At 48.3% G+C, this 19,116-nt stretch overlaps 1 protein-coding gene across 1 annotated transcript in view; it reads right to left on the bottom strand.

Annotated features, from left to right (window-relative positions):
• LOC104015378 (gamma-aminobutyric acid type A receptor subunit epsilon) overlaps positions 1–19,116 on the bottom strand; it is a 43,397-nt gene that overhangs the window by 13,154 nt on the left and 11,127 nt on the right. The window contains exons 4-6 of the mRNA XM_087748734.1: positions 3,007–3,227; positions 2,326–2,408; positions 742–879 (exon numbers count right to left, since the gene is read on the bottom strand). Of these exons, the coding sequence (XP_087604860.1) occupies positions 742–879; positions 2,326–2,408; positions 3,007–3,227 (442 nt within the window). The remainder of the gene's footprint in view (positions 1–741; positions 880–2,325; positions 2,409–3,006; positions 3,228–19,116) is intronic.

Below are 19,116 nucleotides of genomic sequence, written 5' to 3'. Positions count from 1 at the left end.
TTCACTGCATTACTTCTTGTCCCCGTTTGTGCTGCCTTTCTAACCCGGTTAGGGGCTGTCTGCCGGCATTGGCAACAGCAGCTTTCTGCAGTGTGGGAGAAGCACTACCTGAACTTGCTGCTTCAGAGGGCTTAAAAATACGAGCTCACTCCACCTGCAGGAACCCAAAGAGTCTTTCCTCAGTAGTCTGTGGGACGGAAAGGGGATGTGAGCTATTATGAGGAGGAGGAGCTGAAAGGCCTCCATTCTCTGGTTTCTTCACACATGCAGCCTCGTTCCTGTCTCTTAAAGCATAATTCAGGTGTTCATCAGCCCCACACAACTTTACAGAAGGAAAGATTGAGACCTGCAAGTTCTGATTTCCCCACCCCTGTTACAATAATAAACATGACCCAGGGATCACACAGTATGTACATACTGCAGCAAGAGAGGATCTGAGCTCCATGTCCTCCCCTTCCTGACCCTTCAATTAGGGATAGCTTCATTCACATCAGCATTGTCACCCCACAGTTCAGAGATGTCAGTGGTTCTGGCCTACCCCTGCTTCGTCTTCCCCTCACCCTTCATCTCCATCACTTCTGCTCCCTCTAGCAAAGGCCCATCCCTTCATTCTTACGTTTCTCTAACCGTGCTGTTGTGACCTTCCTTCCCCACCATTGTGGAGCTGTCTGATGACTCCTTTGCCTCCCACGAGGTCTCCAACACAGTGGCGTTCCTGTGGGCTGTCTCCCTTTGCCTCACCTGCCCCAGTCCTGAGAACTTCTGAGGTGTTCCTCAGCCCTGTGAAGTCAAACTGGTAGAGCCTCCAGGTGCGCTGGTCAGAGACCTCAATGGAGTAGCGCCTCCAGCGATAGACAATCTCCTCACGTGGGTAGCCATCTGGGAAAAGGGGCAAGGACATCAATGAAAGAGTACGTCATATGCCTGCACCTCATTCACCGCCCTGACTGCAAAAGCACTGGCACCTCACTCTAGCTGTTTTGTGAACATGAAGCTTTCAGGAAGGTATTTCTGATGCCTTTTGTTTAGATTCCTTTAGGCATCCCTACATGCAATGGGAGTAGGGGCAGCATCTTCCCTTGTGGGCCATCCCTAGGGATGGGAAAAGCAATGCTAGAAGTGGAGCTATTCTAAGGACTGCACTGATGGAAATGAGACTTGGGTTGTTGTAAGAGGACTCCTCCAGCCTGAAATCTTTAAGGGTTTTTAGCTCCCTGGGGCAGCATGGGGCCTTCACCACTCCTCATGACTACCTTCACTTCCCGGGCATGAGTACACCATGAATACAAAGCTGCCACCATGGGAGGCAGCATGGCTGTGGCTGCTCTGACTATCTCTGTACCTCTCACTCTGGGAACTGATCTATGTATAGAAAAGAAGGGGTGCATTCTCCATGGAGAAGGAGACCTGGCTCCTGCAGGCTGGAGCATGGCTTCTCCTGGCTCTGGCTTTCTTGACAAAGAAACAAGCCTACTGTGAAGCAGGGACCTCGACACCTACGAGAGAGTTCCTTAGAGGAGGGAAGGAGCAAGAGCTTGGCAGCTAACTAAAAGTGTGTTTCTAATTATCAAGCATGTATGGCATGTACTGTTAATTAGCAAAGAATGAGGGATGGTGGGAGATGAGGGGATGGTATCTCCTCAGCATGCTGCCTCCCTCTGAAGCACCTCAGAGCCTCGTGAGCTGCATCTTTTCAGTGGCAGGGGAAGCGGGAGAGGCGAACCCGAGCTAAGATGACTAAATCAGATTTCCAACCAACGCATGAGGACAGGAATCTCTTGGTGCAGAAAGGCTCCCTGCAAAATTACCAGTGGAGATGTGCCAACATCAGCAGCCCTGTCTGCTGATGAAAATGGACAAGTGGGGACTGAGAGGGGAGGTCTGTGTATCCCTCCTTTGTGATGGCCTTGGGTGCAGAAAGTAGGCCTGTGTCTGGGCTGAGGCCTGGAAAGCCAAGCTGTCCCCTCAGAGAGCAGGAGAAGGGGGAAGATGCAAGGCAGGATGAGTGCCATTTGTCTGCCAGCTGAAGGGATATATTCTGTCTAGTAGGTCAGAGTGACCAGAAGGTCAGTGAAATAATCACCTCCAACCATCCAGCCAAATTAAGGAGAAACTCAGGTGCTGTGAATTTGTCCCTGAAGACCTCTGCTAGCCCAGGACTGGGAGGATGCTTCACGGCATGATGGGTAATGGCCCAGGAAGAGAGTCATAGACATTAGGTGAAAAATGTAGCTAAAAGGGAGGATGGTATCCCCAGAAGAGTTTTACTCTACTGAGGTTTCTCTAGTTGCCTTCTAAAACTATTTTAAAAATATGTATACTCACAGCTGGAAAAAACCAAAGGGCAGGAGTGAGTGTCCATTGGGAAATTCTGCAGCTGGAGCAGACATTCAGCCTCGATTGTCAGCCTGGGAGAGGAAGAGAGAGAGAGGGAGACTGAGATTTTGTGTTGGTGAAGGTGGTTTTATTCCAACACCACAATGTGACAGAGGGATTCTCGCTTCCTTGAGAGAGAAACACTAATTTGTTGAAGATCAGTCTGTTTGCAGGAACATTTCAAAACAGCAGCAAAACAAAACATATGTTTGAATATTTTCAAAGTGAGAAAAAACATCTAATTTTCACATTCAAAAAGCCTTTTTGTTTAGTGAGCTCTTCAGATTCATTTACAGGAGTGAGAATTTATGGGAACTAAAGCCAAATGTTTATTAAAGGAATGAAATAGCTGGATTGACCAACATAAACTTTTAAACAATTTTTGTTTAGGAAACCATTTGTAGTTTTGACTTTTTTCTAGGTATGATATGAAAAAACAGTTTGATTTTCTGGAAGCCTTCATCCTGAGAAGAGGAAGCCCATTCTGCAACCAGTACTGCATGTGTACTCCCATCAGCACTGGGAGACATCTCCTCCACTCTGTCCTGGGGCACCTGGAAACCTCCTCTACTTTGACCAGCTCCGTGTTCCCTCGCCTCAGCAGCCAGCTACAGTGCCTGCTGGATGTACCTGAGCGTGTAGAGCACTTTTCCGTCATTCCAGATGCGGAGGAGCTGATTAGGAGTGGTTATCCAGTGGGAATCAGCCCGCTTGGAGTTCCTAAAAAAGGTATCTGGGATCCAGATGCGGCTCACCATGTTGGTGTTCAGCGTGAGGGCCTTCAAGGTGCTGTTGAAACGAAGACGCCGGTCATACCATGTCTGAGCAAAGAAGATATCAATGGTGTATTCCTGTGAAAGAGAAGGAAGAACATGTCTTTCTGAGAGGGATTCAGGCAAAGCAGACCCCTGTCCTCTGGTCTGCAGGCTACCGTTTTGGACTTACAGCCAGAACGTTTGCTTTTTAAGTCTGGGAGCAGGTGCTGGTGACCACTGACACCTTTCCAGGCTCATCTTTAGCTCGGGGCCAGGACATCCATGGCACACTTAGGAACAGCCAAAGACTCTGTGTTGACTGGCAGGCTGAGCCATAGCATGTTTGGCCTGACTCATGCCTGGAAAGCCAAGACCATATGAACAAGGGCTTGGGCTTCTTCTTGACCGACAACTCAAACCAAACACTCCTTTTAAGCACAGGCATGAAGGGGCAGTGTGGATGTTGGCTGAATCCAGTTCTAAGTTCAGCTACACCTTTCAAACACAGGAAAGGAAAGCTATTTACTAGCTTACCAGAGAAGGCAAGCAGACAGCTCTTTCTGTTATTTATTAGGATACATCCCAGCAGTGTTCCATACACCTAATTTGTACATATAGCGATATTAATGTTGTGCATAAATCTAGTGAGAATCCATCCCTTGCAGCAGGACTTATACTGTAAATGGTTTATATGAAAAACCAGGGCACTAGAGTTCCCGGGCAGATATCCATTACTGAAAAGGAAGCTGGGGCAGGGGCTGCTATGGACCCAGCTCTTGGTGCAACCAGTTCAAAATATTGAGTCTTTTGCAGACAGAAAACAGTTTCCACCATAATGAGGACCTCTGGTTTTGGTGAGAGACAGGGTGTCCTAGCGTACCCATAACTAGCATTTCTGGGAGGCAGCATTTGTCTGGATCAGATTGGCGCTAGTCCACATCATTAGCCCACCGTTCTGCTGCTTGCTGCTGCAAGTCAATTTGCTCCTTACCCTCTTTTTCAGCCTGCCTGAGAAGGTGCTAATTAGTGCCATGAAGGAGCATGTCTGGCACTCAGTGGCTGTCTGAACCAGACCCCCAAATCCAGTTCCACCAGCCCATACTAAAGGCTGTCACCTGCTCTTGACAGCCCCTCTCTGACTTGGGCTTTGCTTGCTTTCACTCTTGTTAAAACCCCATGACCACAGAGGCATAGTCTCCCTCTCTCCTGTGGGCAGAGGTGAACAATGCCTGACTTTGCCATCTCTCCCTCCCATTCTCCTCCTCCCTCTATTGATTTATCTCGGTGGAATTTTTACAACTGCAGCACATCCTCCCTTCACTGCCCTCGCTGCTGGTTCAGAGCCGACTTCCTCAAACCATGCTGTTAAAATAGATGTGGTGCTCTTAGCGCACTCCCTTGGACAGCATGTCCTGCCTGGGGAGGCAAAGCAGGGCAGCGCATGACTCCCTGCTTCATTCTCCTTGCCCTCGCTCCACTGTCAGCCAACCAGTGATGACTGATTGGTACCAAAAATGTCCCTTGCATAGCAATGAGATAATGAGAAAAGAGCATTTGCCATCAGGCGGTCGAGTCACTCTCTGGGCTGATCCTTCACCCTGGTTAGACGCAGGGATGAACAAAGCTGACAGGGATGAGGCCCTAAATGGGGACAGATGCAGCATGTCCAAAGAGATGGTGTTGCCTCTACAGTTCAAAACAGACATGAGGAGACACAGAGCTAGGATAGCAGCAGCCCTCAAAGCCAAGCACACAAGCATAGCCACTGCCTGAAAACAGGAGGTGGGGACAGCCCATTCCAGCACAGGGTATGTGGTGATGAAGGCATGGATCAGGTTGTGAAACAGTGAAATAGAGCCCACAGGCTGGCAAAGAACCATTGGCACAGCAGGGACAAGATGGGGTAATGGCAGCCCAAGAAAATTACATATGTGGGGAGGGCTGACTTTATTCTTCTTGGGATCATTTTCTTCTCCTTGCCAGCTGTTGGGGCCAAAATAACACAACATTTGACATATTCTCCCCCACCTCTGCAAACCCTGTTTGAGCCAGTATGAGCTTACATTGCTCCTCCTCAGCAATATCTCTGGTGTAGGAGACCACAACAAAAAATGCAATGATAAATCCATGTTAGATGCCACTATTGGTTTCTAACTCCTAACTGGAGTCACTTGTGAGATCTTGCTTCTGGGCTGGCTGCTTAGGTCAGATGTCCTGCTGTAAAGTTCAGCATTCAGGTCTGGGATAACCAATGCTAATGTTTCAGGAGAGTGGAGGGTCAGCTATCCCAGGGGTTGAGTATTTGTTGTCAAGCCCAGATTTTCAGAAGGGATCAGCATTAAAGAGCTCCACTTGTGCCATTCACAGCCAGCCTTTGCAAAAGGTGAGGTGCACAAGTCATTCAGCTCTTCTGAAAAATCTGAGCTGTTATTGTCACTGTCCTGTGGTTTGATCTAATTTCAGTGGCTATTATAAGCATAGCTATTCACGAGGAAGAACTTACTAGCTGACCTGGCTCCCTTGCCTCTAGGTAGGGAACCCATTGGGAAATGTTGGCATTTACAAATGTATTTTCATTCAGAATTATCTGAGGCAAGATTTATACAAAAATGCTCCAGCCTTTGGGAGCACTTTTACCCTTCTGATTCTCTATCCCGTCCCGCTGCGGGGATTCAGCGAGTGGCTGTGTGGGGCTTAGTTGCTGGCTGGGGTAAAACCATGACAGTGTCTGAGGACTTTAGCACCTGTTCCCATCAGGTGTGGTTTGAATTGACGCTGAGGAACCTTGTGGCTCTGCACTGATCAGCTGTGGGACAGGGCTCAGACCTTTCTCTGAGCATTAATCAGATCCCACTTAGCTGTAGGCATCTGACGAAGGTGATTAAAATAGGAGGTGTTTGACCATGGGTTCCCTACAGTTATTTGAGATGGGTAGGCACTTCTGGAGGGAGATCCCAATATGAAGCACTCCAAGTTGTCTTCTGGAAATGCCTCACACTCTTACTGACCTTAGAAGAGTCCAGGCTGATCAAGGCTGAATAGCTGAAGTTTGTCAGGATGAGCTCAGCCCCTAAAACTTATGGTAGTGCTGTTTCTTGAACTCCTGCACCCCTGTAGTTTCTCTCTGCCCCTGATTCATTCTCAAGCATCAGAAAGAGACTTCTCAATACCTCAATTTCCCCATGTGGAAAAAGGTTATTGTAAAATACGCCTCCAACATTGCTGTACCATCTGCTATGCAGCACATGGAGGCTGTTAACTTCTCTGTAAAAACACGGGCTTTTTTAGTGTTTTCAAGAGAAGGAGCTAGCGAAATAAGAGGAATCGCTCTAAGAGTTAGGTCGCGCCATTTGGATCACACGTTGTGTAGCACACACATGTTGGCATGCACGCAATATTACATCAAACTTCAGTCATAAAATAATAAATCAAACTACCCGTAAGGCAAACACTGAAGATTCCCTACCCTAAATACTATCATGTGAGTTTATCCAATGCTGAGGAATGCCCTGCAGCGTCGCCGCTGCTAGTTGTGTGGGCTCGTGTCCAACTCAGCCTTTCAGCATGTCCCTGCTGGCCCTTGGTCACCGTCATCACCTGGCACTGCTGCACATCAATGATCAGTCCTTGTCTTCCTCATGTGGGCAGCACAGATGCTGATGGAAACCCAATTCCAGAAAATGGAAAAATCCAAACACATTTAATAGAAAAAAACCTGTCCTGTAAACGAGCATTTGTGGGAAATGAGGGGATGTGGAGTTGACAAGAATATTTCATCTTGGAAGAAAATAATAAAACAACAAAAAGATTTGACTACACTCTCAAACCCTTTCATTTTTAAAAACATAGTTTAAGTGAAAAGCCATGGAATTTCTGTGTGAAAAGTAATTTCAAAGAAAATCCCAAATTTAAACAGGTTCAGAAATCAGCCTGTCCCCAGCGCACTGGCCCCCATTAGCTCCTCCCTGTGCCTTCTCTCTCACCTCTGTGTGTATGTGCACACACATGGGGAATCAGCCTGTATTTCCAGTTGGATTTGGCCCCAGGAACTCTACTCTAGACTAAGTTCCACCCTGGGTTCAGAGCAGATATGAGTTAGGGCCACACAATTTCAGACGAACAGCTTAAACTCACAGGGTTAGCATGACACAACTTGAAAATTAGCAGTTTGTATTTTCAGGTTACCTTATACACCAAATAAACACAGCTGTGTAGTGCCAGAAGATCCTTTTCAAATGGCTCAAAGCAAGTTTGTGTGTGCAGTTCAGCTCACCCCTCTCAAGGGTGCAGTTAGTGGGATACAGAGGAGTTGGTACCCCATGGTTCCTCTGTATCCATCTATGAGCATCTTTCTCTGTGTTCTTTAAGAGCTCAGCTTTCTGACAAATGCCAAAGAGAGAAGCAAAGCCATGAGATGAAGATGGCTTAGATGCCTTCCTAAATTAGGATAAAATTAAGGATTTAAACATGTTTTTTGCAACTTCACTTGTATTCAACAGCAATAAGAAAACCTCCAAATAGAGAAGATGGAGACCTGGAAACAGGAGCTTGGAAAAATTCTAAATAACAATGGGGCTGAGAGATTAATATCCTAGCCAGTCTCATTCTAGCTTTTATTGTTCTGATATTTATCTTTATTCATAGAGCCCCTTTCCCTCTGTACCTCCAAGCAAATCCCTCGCTGCAGTACAATAAAACAGGCTGCTTTCCTGGGAAGCATGGCCAGCATTTCAGGTGGGCTGATGTGAATCTGATGGGTGCATGCTGCCAGTCACAGAGCTAAGCAAAGCAAGTACGACAGGCAAACTCTTTGGGGTGCTGCAATTCAGGAAAATCTCAGGAGTTATTGGAGGAGACCCAGGAATGGAGTGTATTTCTTTCAAGGGGTGGTAGGTCGCTCTGTGCAGCTCGAGGCAAGCCAGGAAGCCTCTCCTCGGGTCTCCCTCTTCTGCAAAACAGCGGTCAGCCCAAGCATCCCCCCTTCAGACAGAACTGTGTTCAGCAACAGCACACCCCCACAGCCCTCCACAGGCAAGCATTTTCCTCTCCACAACATCCCACGCATCCCTTCCAGCCTGCAAGCATCTCTGACAAACTCTGGGCTGCTCCCAGCAGCCAGCTCCATGTCCCAGGGAACACGCTCAATAATAGCAAAAAGTCTGGAGACAGTCTCCACACTTGGATAACTAAATAAAATAACCTTATATTAGAATAATCTTCAAATCCGATGCACAACCTCTTGTCCCCACAGCTTGCGGGTAGGAATGTGCTTCTAGCATGACATGTGCAAGCACTCTCCAAAGGCAGCAAGCAGAGAGGACACGTACTAACAGCATATGCTAATGCCTGACACTGACCACTTCAGCGAGCAGCTGGACAGTGTCAGGCTTCTCTCAGTTCTCCCATTAGTAGTGTGAGACTCCTCGCTTGCGGATGCCTCCGTGTCCCTGCTCTGGGTGAGTTTTGTCTCCCCAACAGAAAGAGCAAAAGAATGAGAATATAAGTTTCATTATGTTTCCAAGGTCCTCCTCTCTCCAAATCAGACCCCAGAGAGCTTTCTGGACATGATGCTGGAGTGACTAGGGGAGCTTGCAAGGACAAAAGGAGCAGAGCTCTGATGATCTGTGTTTTCAAGGTGACACACTGAACTTCCCATCTGTTTTACTTCTGCAGCAACACCGGCAGCGCTGTCCTTGTCTGAATGTCTTTCACCTCTGCCCAGGGAATCTCAGTTGAGACAGCGTTCTTTTTATAATACAAACTCACTGTTAAAAACCATCACCACGTCCTGTGCTCGTGCCAGGAGCCTTCAAACAAGACATGCTGTACATACTGCTCTGTCGATTGCAAACTCCCCAGTCATGGCTTGCTCACCATTGGAGTCTCCACAGATGGGAACTGGAGCGGGCTTTCAACAAGTGCTGGCTTCTGAGATCTCTGCCTGCCCGTTCCCACATGCCTCTGCTCATGCCTGCTCCCATGCACATGCAAGCAGGGACATCTAAAAGGTAGGCTTTTATACTCATGACAGCCAACCACACCAGACTGTTTCTTTCCCCCCAAACCCTTTCTTCTGAGCTGTTCCCTTGTACCACTGCTTCCTGTCCTTCAGTGATGTTATCTTCTCACATGCAACCCCAAGATAGCTGCTGATTGCCATAGTGCTGTTCTTCTTTTCATGGGAATGTAGCCTCGGACACAGTCTCTCACTGTGAGCCCCAGGGGCACATGACCTAGACGTGTGTGTTTTAGCATCTGATTAACAGTCATTACCCAAAGGATCAAGGAAAGTCCTTGAGTCGAGACATGACATCAGCCAGACTCTGGTTTATAGAAGCACAGTCTGTCTGCACTGTCCCTGACGAGGTTATTACTGAAAAGGCAGAGGCACAGGCACAGGATGCTATATGCAGATGGAGCAGAATTAAAGGGGAAGATACTGAACACTTCAATGAAGCATTATTCAAAGCACCACAGGGAAGGAGCCGCCTCTTTTTAGTTTGTTTTTTTCACCACTCTCAGGACAGGACATGGCCTGGGTGGAAAGCCATGTGTAAGCACCTTCTGATGCAAACAAGGATGCAGCCCGGTTATGATGATCTCTAGAAAATGCCTGGGCTGCTTGCAGAGCAAAGCCACACTTGTCCAAAGCCTTGTTTGCATGTCAAACCTTACTGCTAAATGCTTAAATGCTCCCCAAGATGTTGGACTTGAAGCAACTTTGTGCCAGAAGGAGAAAGCAGGTGGGGGAAGAGAAGGGGTGAGGACAGAAGCACATAGGATAACTGGAAGAGAATACTTAGCACTTCGGGCAGGTGCTCTTGTTTATTTGTCCTTTAAGCTCATGGGGTGTTTGACAAGACAAAAAGAAATTTCATTTGAAAGGGCTAGAAGACAAACCTTCTCACTGCATACAATTAACTCCCCAAGATTGCTCCTCCAGGACAGCTTGGCAAGATTCAGATGAGAAGCTGGAATTTCTTTAATTGCACTTCCCATTCCCATGCCACCCATTGCGATTAAAATGAAACACTGGGATGGGCAGTCTAATACTGCCCAGGACTGGGAGAGCAGCTGCTGCAGGGAGGGGTGTCCAGGATGGTCAGCTTGTCCCTGTGAAGACATCTGCAAGTCTATCATTGCCTGGGAACATGATCTGTTCCTCCAGCTCTGACATGCTCCTTGCCCCATATCTCTGTCCTTACAAAACTCATTGTCCTGGGCTGCTGGATTCCCATGAGGCTGCCTGCAGGTTCCTGCTCAGTTCAGGACCTGGACACTGCAGCCTCACTGCCTCCTCCCTAGGATGGAGAGGCAGGAATGAGAGCAGTATCCTGTTGCGGCAGCAGGGAAATGGCCCTCAGGTGAAGGAAGGCAGGAAGGTCCTCCAAACATTAAATGACATGAGTGCCTTCAACTGTCAGAGGCATGTGGCTGGCTGGTTTTGAAGTGTTAGAGCAAGCATCCTTGTAGGCTTAGGGTTCTCCAGCTGGGCCTGTCTTCCTGCCTCCAATCTGATACCTCATACAGAAGGGACCACCACTGGCATCACCACTGGCTTTGCCAGACCCCAGTACAGCCTACTACTGCTGCTGGCTCACCAGATGGACTAGGGGGTGGCAAAGTCAATGCTGCCTCTGAGATTTAGGGTCTGATTCTAATTTACATCCAGTCCCTGTTTGGAGGGACTGAGGGTTTCGGAGAGGTAGAATAGTGCACAGCAGTCTGTAGACCTTTGTAAAGGTCTCAACACCTTTCCCTGTCTGCTCAGGGACTGAACAGCCCACATCTAATGCCCAGTTCCCTTTGCTGTTTTTTCACCTTTCCAGGCTTTCTTGGGTTTTCCCTCTTTTCCCTTTGCTCCCTGCTCTAGTCTTCTTTCCTCCTCCCCTCTCCATGCCCCTCTCCACACTCTCTTTGGTCTGCAGCTCACCACTCTTCTTCTCTGCCTCAGCAAGAGAGGCATTACCACCCTGACCATACCCCTCCTCAAACAGAAACAACTTCAATTGTAATGGCCCTCTTCAAGCATCACATCATTTCCCACCTTCTCATGGGACTTTGCTTTGTCTAGTAAGGCCATATCTCTCCAGGGCGGGGATTGCCTCTCTCTATGGAGAGAAAGGTGCCTAGTGATGCCGATTGTCATGCAAAGAGAACAAAATCCCTCCCACTGCAGTCTTAGTGATGAAGAAATTGCTACAGAAGCTGTGCTTTGAGGTCAAGACAGGAAAGAAAGGGTGGCAGAGACAGGGAGCCACAGGAGCTCTGCTTTTTGTGTGGATCAGAGCCAGAAGCATCCTTCCAGTGCAGGAAATGCATGGCATGGCACAGCAGCACGCAAAACCAGAGGGGATAAGAATGGGCAAACAATGTCAGGCAGTGTCCCTCTGTCCCAACAGCCTCATACAGTGGCCAGTCACAGGAGCTTAGGGACAGAGTATAAGGAGCAGAAAAATCACTACAGCCTTCTCCTTCAGTTTTGGGCCCCTCTCTACAAGAAGGACATTGAGGTGCTGGAGTGCGTTCAAAGAAGGTCCACGAAGCTGGTGAAGAGTCTGGAGGACAAGTCTTATGAGGAGCGGTTGAGGGAACTGGGGTTGTTTAGTCTGGAGAAAAGGAGGCTGAGGGGAGACCTTATTGCTCCCTACAACTACCTGAAAGGAGGTCGTAGCCAGGTGGGGGTCAGTCTCTTCTCCCAAGTAGCAAGTGATAGGACGAGAGGAAATGGCCTCAAGTTGCACCAGGGGAGGTTTAGATTGGATATTAGGAAAAATTTCTTCACCGAAAGGGTTGTCAAGCACTGGAACAGGCTGCCCAGGGAAGCAGTTGAGTCCCCATCCCTGGAGGTATTTAAAAGATGTGTAGATGTGGTGCTTAGGGACATGGTTTAGCGGTGGACTTGGCAGTGCTAGGCTAACAGTTGGACTTGATGATCTTAAAGGTCTTTTCCAACCTAAATGATTCTATGATTCTAAATATGCCCTCCTCTGTGAGAACTACTCGCTTCCAACAAGCACTGAGCTCTGTCAAACCACCTTCACAGGCAGCACATTGACAGGGCGGAGAAGCCAGCAGAGCCCAGAACTGGCGCTGAAGAAGTGATGCTCACCACCAGCCATGGGAGCTGCGCTGTGCCTGGGAGATGAATCACCGGCTGCGGTGAGCTAACGGGCTGCCCCACAGGAGGAGTCACGACACAGCAGAAAGCATCATGAGGAAACTGCCCCTGGGTGGGCAGTGTGGTTCAGTTCTCCAAGAACCAGTGAGCCAGGGCGGCATCTAAGAGAGAGGCTCACCTCCCAAACCCTGATGCTACTCTGTCCTCCTCCCACCAAAAAGGGTCTGAGAAAGCACAGTGCACCCACGTCCCTGGAATGCCATCCATTGCACAGAAATACCTTGTGCTGGCCAGGAGGAAAACCACTGTTTGCCTGTATAAATCCCTTCCTAATCCTCATCCTCAAGGAAAAAAGCACAGTCAAAAAATCTGAGAAAGTTCTGCTTTCACAAAAGCGGAGGGTTTTGTGCCCTCTTCAGAAATCCTCACTCCTGACACTGTTCTCTCCTAGCCCCAGATGAAGGAGGAGGCGGGAACAGCATACTCTGCTCCACTGACTCTTTCAAGGAAACCTGTTTCATGTTGTCTCTCATGCCCCCTTGCTGTGCTTGCCAGCTTTCTCTTCCTGCCCTGCCAGTTCCTTGATTTAGCTCCTTCTCCATGCTTCATTTTGTTTTTCCTCTTGCAGTTCTTCTTTTCAAGCCACCACAAAATCACAGCCCAGCCCTAATGAGATTTCAAGGGAGCACCAGGCTGAGGAAAGCAGCTGGGAGAAATGAATCAGGTTACAGAGAAAGAACAATTTTTTTCTGTCTCCCCTGTTGGGTATTCGAAGGGCAAAGCAAGCTGGACTGCAGTTACAGAAGGGACACCAGGCCAGCTGATTCTCCTTTCCAGGCATACAGCCGCACTTCAGGCAAAGTGTGGCAGTGATCTGGAAGCCAGGACACCAGCCACTGGGCAAGCAGGATCTGCAGAGCTCTGCTGCTCTGGGCTGCTCTCTTTCCATGGCACCTGGTGGCTGCCAAAGACTCTCCTCAGAAACTGGGGGCCAGTATTCCTAGTCCTTTTTTCTAGCTCCCAACTGTTTCATAGAGACCCAGCCTACTGCAGGTGCCTCCTTTAAAACTCAACCACTCTACCTTCCCCAGCTCCCCTGGATGGCTTTAGTACATCTTTGAGGAGTAGCAAAAAAGATGAAGGCTCAGGTTTTCTACACAGAGGTATAAGGAATGCACTGGCAGAGCTTGTATATCCCAGAATCATACATACAAACTAAACAATTTTGGCTCTTGAACTTAGTCCAAAGTTCCTGGGAGCTGGACAGCCCATTCTCTGCTGCTCCTTACCAAATCCCAGCACTTGGACCTGCTTTTGGCTTTTTGTGATAGCAGCAACGCTGAGGTATCTTCATCTCCCCTCTTGCTGATCCAGTGAGAGAGGACCAGAATCTAAGCAGCCCCCGACCTCACTGCTGCAGAACTGGACTGAAGCTTGCAGCCAGCTCTGCAGGAAGCTGCATGCAGAGCTCACATCTGAACAGCCCTGAGCAGCGGGAAGGGAGCCTGGCTTCACGCAATGGCTCACTCCTCCCTTGCATCCCCTACCTTCTCTGCAGAGACCCTTCCTCCCCAAGCCTCCTGGTGAGATTTACTCTGCAAATCCCTCCGGCACACTGCTCCAAGCCATGTCACCACTGTGGCTCTTTGTTGTAGCAGGAGGAACCAGGGTCCATCATGCCTTCTCACAAGGTGCAGCAGGTTCATGTGACAAACTAAGGCTGCAAGCTCTGGACAGGTTTGTCAGTCCACCACTGCCAGATCATGAAAGGAATGGTTGTCTTGAATATTACAGTTGTCTTTGCCTTCAGCTTTTCTTTTCAAGGAGCAAATGAAGAGAAGATCAGCCAGTTATCATCTTAACTTCACCCTCCTACCTCCTGTGGCTGTAGGAACAACCAACCTAACTCCCACAAATTTTTCCCACTTCTCTGCCCCACTGCTCCGCTTCCCCTTCTTGTCCTCACTATGCTACTGAGGTGGCTTTGGGTGTCTGTGGAGGAGAATGACAGACCAAGGGACACAGGTCTGGTGTGGGAGGTGTAACAGGTACACTGGCAAAGCTGGAGGGAAAGAGAAGCAGATCTGGAGGAAGTGTCAGAAACAAGGCTTACAACATTTGCAAAGTCCCTGCTCTGACCTTCCCTGTTCCCCAGCCACATGCAGACAAGGTGTTCCCCCACCCACACTCCTAAGTGTTTTGGTTCACACATCCCATGTGCTTCTGCCTGCGGGTGAGCCATTATCACCGCCTGTAATTCTCCTGTTGAGCAAAGCTAATCAGACAGTTAGAGCCATTCCCAGAACAACCACAGAAATCCTCACAGCAAAGCCCTCTGGACATGAAGATGGACAAGCAAGGCTTATATCAGGGCCCTCAGCTACCATCAGCTCCATGCTACCAGCACACAGCAGGCCCAAGACCCCTGACCAGACTTATTCCCCCACCCACAGTGCCCCATGCAGCCAGCATGATTTCTCTGGGGCTTTGAGGAGCTGCTGCATTGGGAATTGGTGGGGCCAGTCTCAGCAGTGCTGGTGCGAAACGGCTGCAGTGTCAGCAAACCTGCAGCGGGGAAGGATGGGCTGCTGCTGACCAGCGTGAGGCACCGCGGCACGGCAGATGACTGTGAAGGTCTACCCACCCATCCGCTTGCTGACCCTAACACATATCTCCTACCAGCACAAAAGACACCAAGCTGAAGACACAGAGGCACCGAGGAAGTGCCTGGAGGCATGGAGGAGATGGGAAGGGTTGCAGGGAGGAGAAGCAAAGCATTGCCCCAGCCCGGCCAGCCCCGGGGCCACAGGGAGGCTGGTGCTCCGCTGCTGCTTGCTTGCATCATGGGCAATTAAACACTTCCTGTGCACAGAAGAGATGGCATGTAATAGTCTGAATATTCAGCCTTTAACATCAAGGCATGAAGAGGTCCTTGAAGCATATTGCCTCTGGTCACCCACAACCACTGAATTCTGAGAAATGGTCTCCATTTCATAACATATTTATAGCGGGCAGATTTCACATCAGCCTTTCAGGGAAGATGGTAAGACTGCTTCATCTGGGGATGCAGAAAATAAATAGAACCGATTTCTACTGAAAAACAAAAGAAGTTTTGTTGAAAATGAAATTGTCAAAATCTAAAACGAATTACTTCAACCTCATCATTTCATTCAGAAACTTTTTTTTCTTCAGTAAGCTAACAAAATATTTTGCTATCTATTGCTTATCTATTTGATTCACTTCATTTTGGCTTTTATTTTCAAATACTCATTTTCATTCTTTACTTACAGGACAGAATTTATCACTGTATGAAAAGCAGATCAAAACAATCTGATGATACTAAACATAAATGTTTTGATTGTCCCTAAACCTATTTTCCCTCAGAAGCACTTAAGAATTTTGGCTGTTTCTCCCAAGTGGTAGGGGAGAGCGAGACCCCCTCCCTTACGATGCTGGTTGTTTGCCCTAGGCCAGAAACCCTGGCCTCTGACCAGCTCTTTGACTTGGCTCTCACACACCTGAAATATCCAGACCTTTCCTGTGGAGAGATCTAAAGCCTTCAGTTCAGATAAATCAACTCTGCCTTAAAAATAATTCAGCCCATCAAGTGACAACTATTGGTACAGCTCAGAGCCTATCTTTCTCAAGTTTGACACAATAGTACTTTCCCTTTGACTTGCAAGAATCAATTTAATGAGGTTCAGAGCACAGATCAGTACCCGAATCAAACACATGCTTCCTGGCCTGTCCGTGCACACACATCTCCATATGGAGAAGCGGGGCCGTTGGGGAACTGCAGAGCAACTCCATTAGCTAATGCGCTTGTGATGGAGACGGCTGCGTCCGCACTTTTCGTTGCAAGATGCAGCTGCATGCGGCAGCTCTGAGCCTGAGCCCGCATCTCCCAGGCACATCCCTACCAGTGTGTAATGGGCAAGGTTGCATTCCCACCGCCCAGCGACTGCAGCCGTGTCCACACCTGTGCATCACGGCTAAGCCTCTTTTAATGACCTGCCAGAGGGCAAAGCTCCTACCAAACTGAGAGCAAGCTGCTAGCTGCCAGGGCAGGGGACATCCCTACAGCCTGGTCCAGGCCCCAGTAAGGAGAGTCTCCTGGTCACTGGAAAACTGTCATCATGGTCTATTAACAAGCAGAAACAGAGTTGCTGGCAGAGACCTCTGGAAAGGGAGACCAGGAGCAGCTGCTGTGGTCACAAGCTGTGTTAGAAAGGTTTTCTGTGAGTAAGAGTGAGGAATTACAACGCTCTCAGGTCAGGCAAGGCAAGCACACCGGCTACTCAGAAAGTGCATACAATAAGCATCCTTCCCGGGCTGCCCGCAAGGGTTCAGGGCAAAAAACCCCTTTGCATTCAGCCTGGCTGAAGAAATGTGAGTTTTCTTCAAAGGCTGGCATGAGATGAATGCGGGATTGAGCCATTCCTGCCAGCAGAAGGCCGGAAATTGGATTCATGAAGGAATTTACATAGAGCTGCTTACTTAATTATGAATGTTTATTTATCCCATGTTGCCCGAGGGCCAGAGGCCGCCCGAGCTGTGGGCTGTGTGGAGGCACCTGTGTGCCAGGACTGACGCTACAGTTTAAGAAACCTGACTGAGTACAGCCACATTCCCCATTTAGTGTTGGACTGGGGAGCACAGATGTTAATTAACTTTAGGGCTTTGCTCACCAGAAATGCCTCTGAAGAAAAGCACTTTTCCCCCTAGGAGGCCACTGTCCAGATTTTCATATTTTATTTAGCTCCAAATTTTAGAGGCAAAACCCCTCCTTTTTGTTCTTTTTCCCTGATAACAGACTCATGGTTTCTGCACAATAAACAGCCTATAAATAAAATACCGACATGGATGTCACACAGAAAATAACTAGAGGGGATTAGTGTATGTTCTGGATAATAAAAGGAGCTGGTTGAATTATTCATAGTGAATAAAACAGCCCTTTTCGGGTCTGGGAGCAGACCCTGAAACTTGCAGAAGCTCCTGGGATATATTCAGGATGGGAGTAACTCATTTATTTCATTAGACCTTCCGTTGAGGTTCATGATTTGCCCTGCAAGTCACATGTGATTGGTGCTATTCCTCAGTGGCCTTGTGATTTTTTTTTTTCTTAAGGCAATGACAAACGATGGCTACAGGACGGCTGCTGCCCTTCTCTGTGTACCCGACCTGACCGCCACGTGAACACGAGCAGCTACGTGAGGAACAGTCACTCTCCTAGCACTTGGGCACACAGGAATGGGCTCAGGTGATCATTCCTGAACATCAAGGAATCAAGATATATGAGCACTCGCCAAGCAAATGAGTATTTGTGAAGACATTATAAATACACCACCAGCTCCGGCAACGCGGAGACATCACTCAGGCATGGAAACTAATGGCTAGAAAAAGCACTGGGGCCCTTAGTGAGCAATATCCATTTCCCAGCATTTTAAATTTCTATGATATACATCTTTATCAGGGACCAAAACCTGACCTAGCTCATTACACAAGTGTGTGTCCTGTGCAACTTCACTGGATTTATGCTGATGCCTAACTCTTGCTGCACACCGGGCAGGCCAAGAAGAGCACGCAGTCCTTGGCAGAGCATTGCGGCATGCTTCAGGCATTGCAATCCACCCTAGAAGTGCGTGCATCTGGGCTATTGCCTCCTAGACAGATGATTTGTGAAGCATTTTTAAGTCCTTTCAGTTGAGAAGTGCTGTGCAACTGCTGGAGTCTATTATTATCAGGGAAGAAGGGGGGAGGTAACAAATTTCCTTTACCTATAGGCTTATCTTGTGCTCCAGAGCAACACATTCAAGCATCTTAAAAAGCGTGCCATTTTCATTTCATTTCCTTCCTACTTATTCCAAAGCAGCCAAAGCTAAGTATAATCAAGACTTAAGTGTTCCTCAGAGCCAGACAATTATTACCAGTCTCGGTTTCCCCATCTATTAAGAAGAAACGAAGATATTAACCCAAGCCTTGCAGCAGGACACCAGGGCTGTAACCCAAGGCTTCCCACTGTGGCTCCCACACTAACTGCCTTCCAACCAAGCACAGCCACCGTTCCTCAGGATGAGGCTCTGCTTCCATGCAGAGATGCCTCAAACCGCCTAAGGGCTCTCCGCAAGGGTGGCTTAGCCCCGTACGGCTTTTGTAGAGCCTAGCTCCTCTCTTGGGGATCTTTGCCCCTGCTGCTAGGACAGCTCAGCCATTCACAAGCAGCTGCCGGCTTGCTGCACACTCTGATAAGGTGGCATCGATAGGGATTTTACTCAAAGAGTCGTGATTCAGCAGCTTGGCCACCCACAGTTCTGAGCGGGGAGGGAAGCAATCCTTGGAAGAGGGCTGTGCGGCCAGTCACTGCATCCCTGCCCCGCTAAGCTGTCCCTGCACGGAAAGCACCCACGAGCAAAGACAAAGCACCCCAGGCCCCCAAGCTGGCTTTGTCACAGCAGCCCCTTCCTCACCACTATTCCTTGTCAGCTTTAACTTTGAAAGCCAAACCTCCCTCCCTGGCTTGGGATTAATATGAAAGCAGCCAGTGGGGAGCTCTCTTCATTCATGCTGGGCTTATACTTCTAAATTATAAAGTGTGTCAAATGAGGATTTAATTTATATTTAACAAGACAACGTTTGTAAATTAATTATTCATCAGCTGATAACGAATAAACATTTCCCCCTTCCCTCCCTCTCCCTTTTTCACAGTGTTTTCACAAATGCACCATACATGCAAATCTATTAAATCTATTCTGCAGTACTCCAGACGTGGGAAAATACGTTCTTCATCCTCAATTTCATTAGTGTGTTGCATGGTAACTAACGCAGCCAGGCACAGCATTATGAATTTAATAGTGCGCAGCATCT

Source organism: Nipponia nippon, unplaced genomic scaffold (genome assembly GCF_047370975.1).
Source record: "Nipponia nippon isolate SJK-2023a ecotype South Korea unplaced genomic scaffold, ASM4737097v1 scaffold_12, whole genome shotgun sequence".
Lineage (NCBI taxonomy): Eukaryota > Metazoa > Chordata > Aves > Pelecaniformes > Threskiornithidae > Nipponia > Nipponia nippon.
The sequence above is the reverse complement of the archived record's forward strand: the minus strand, read 5'-3'. Positions and strand labels throughout refer to the sequence as shown.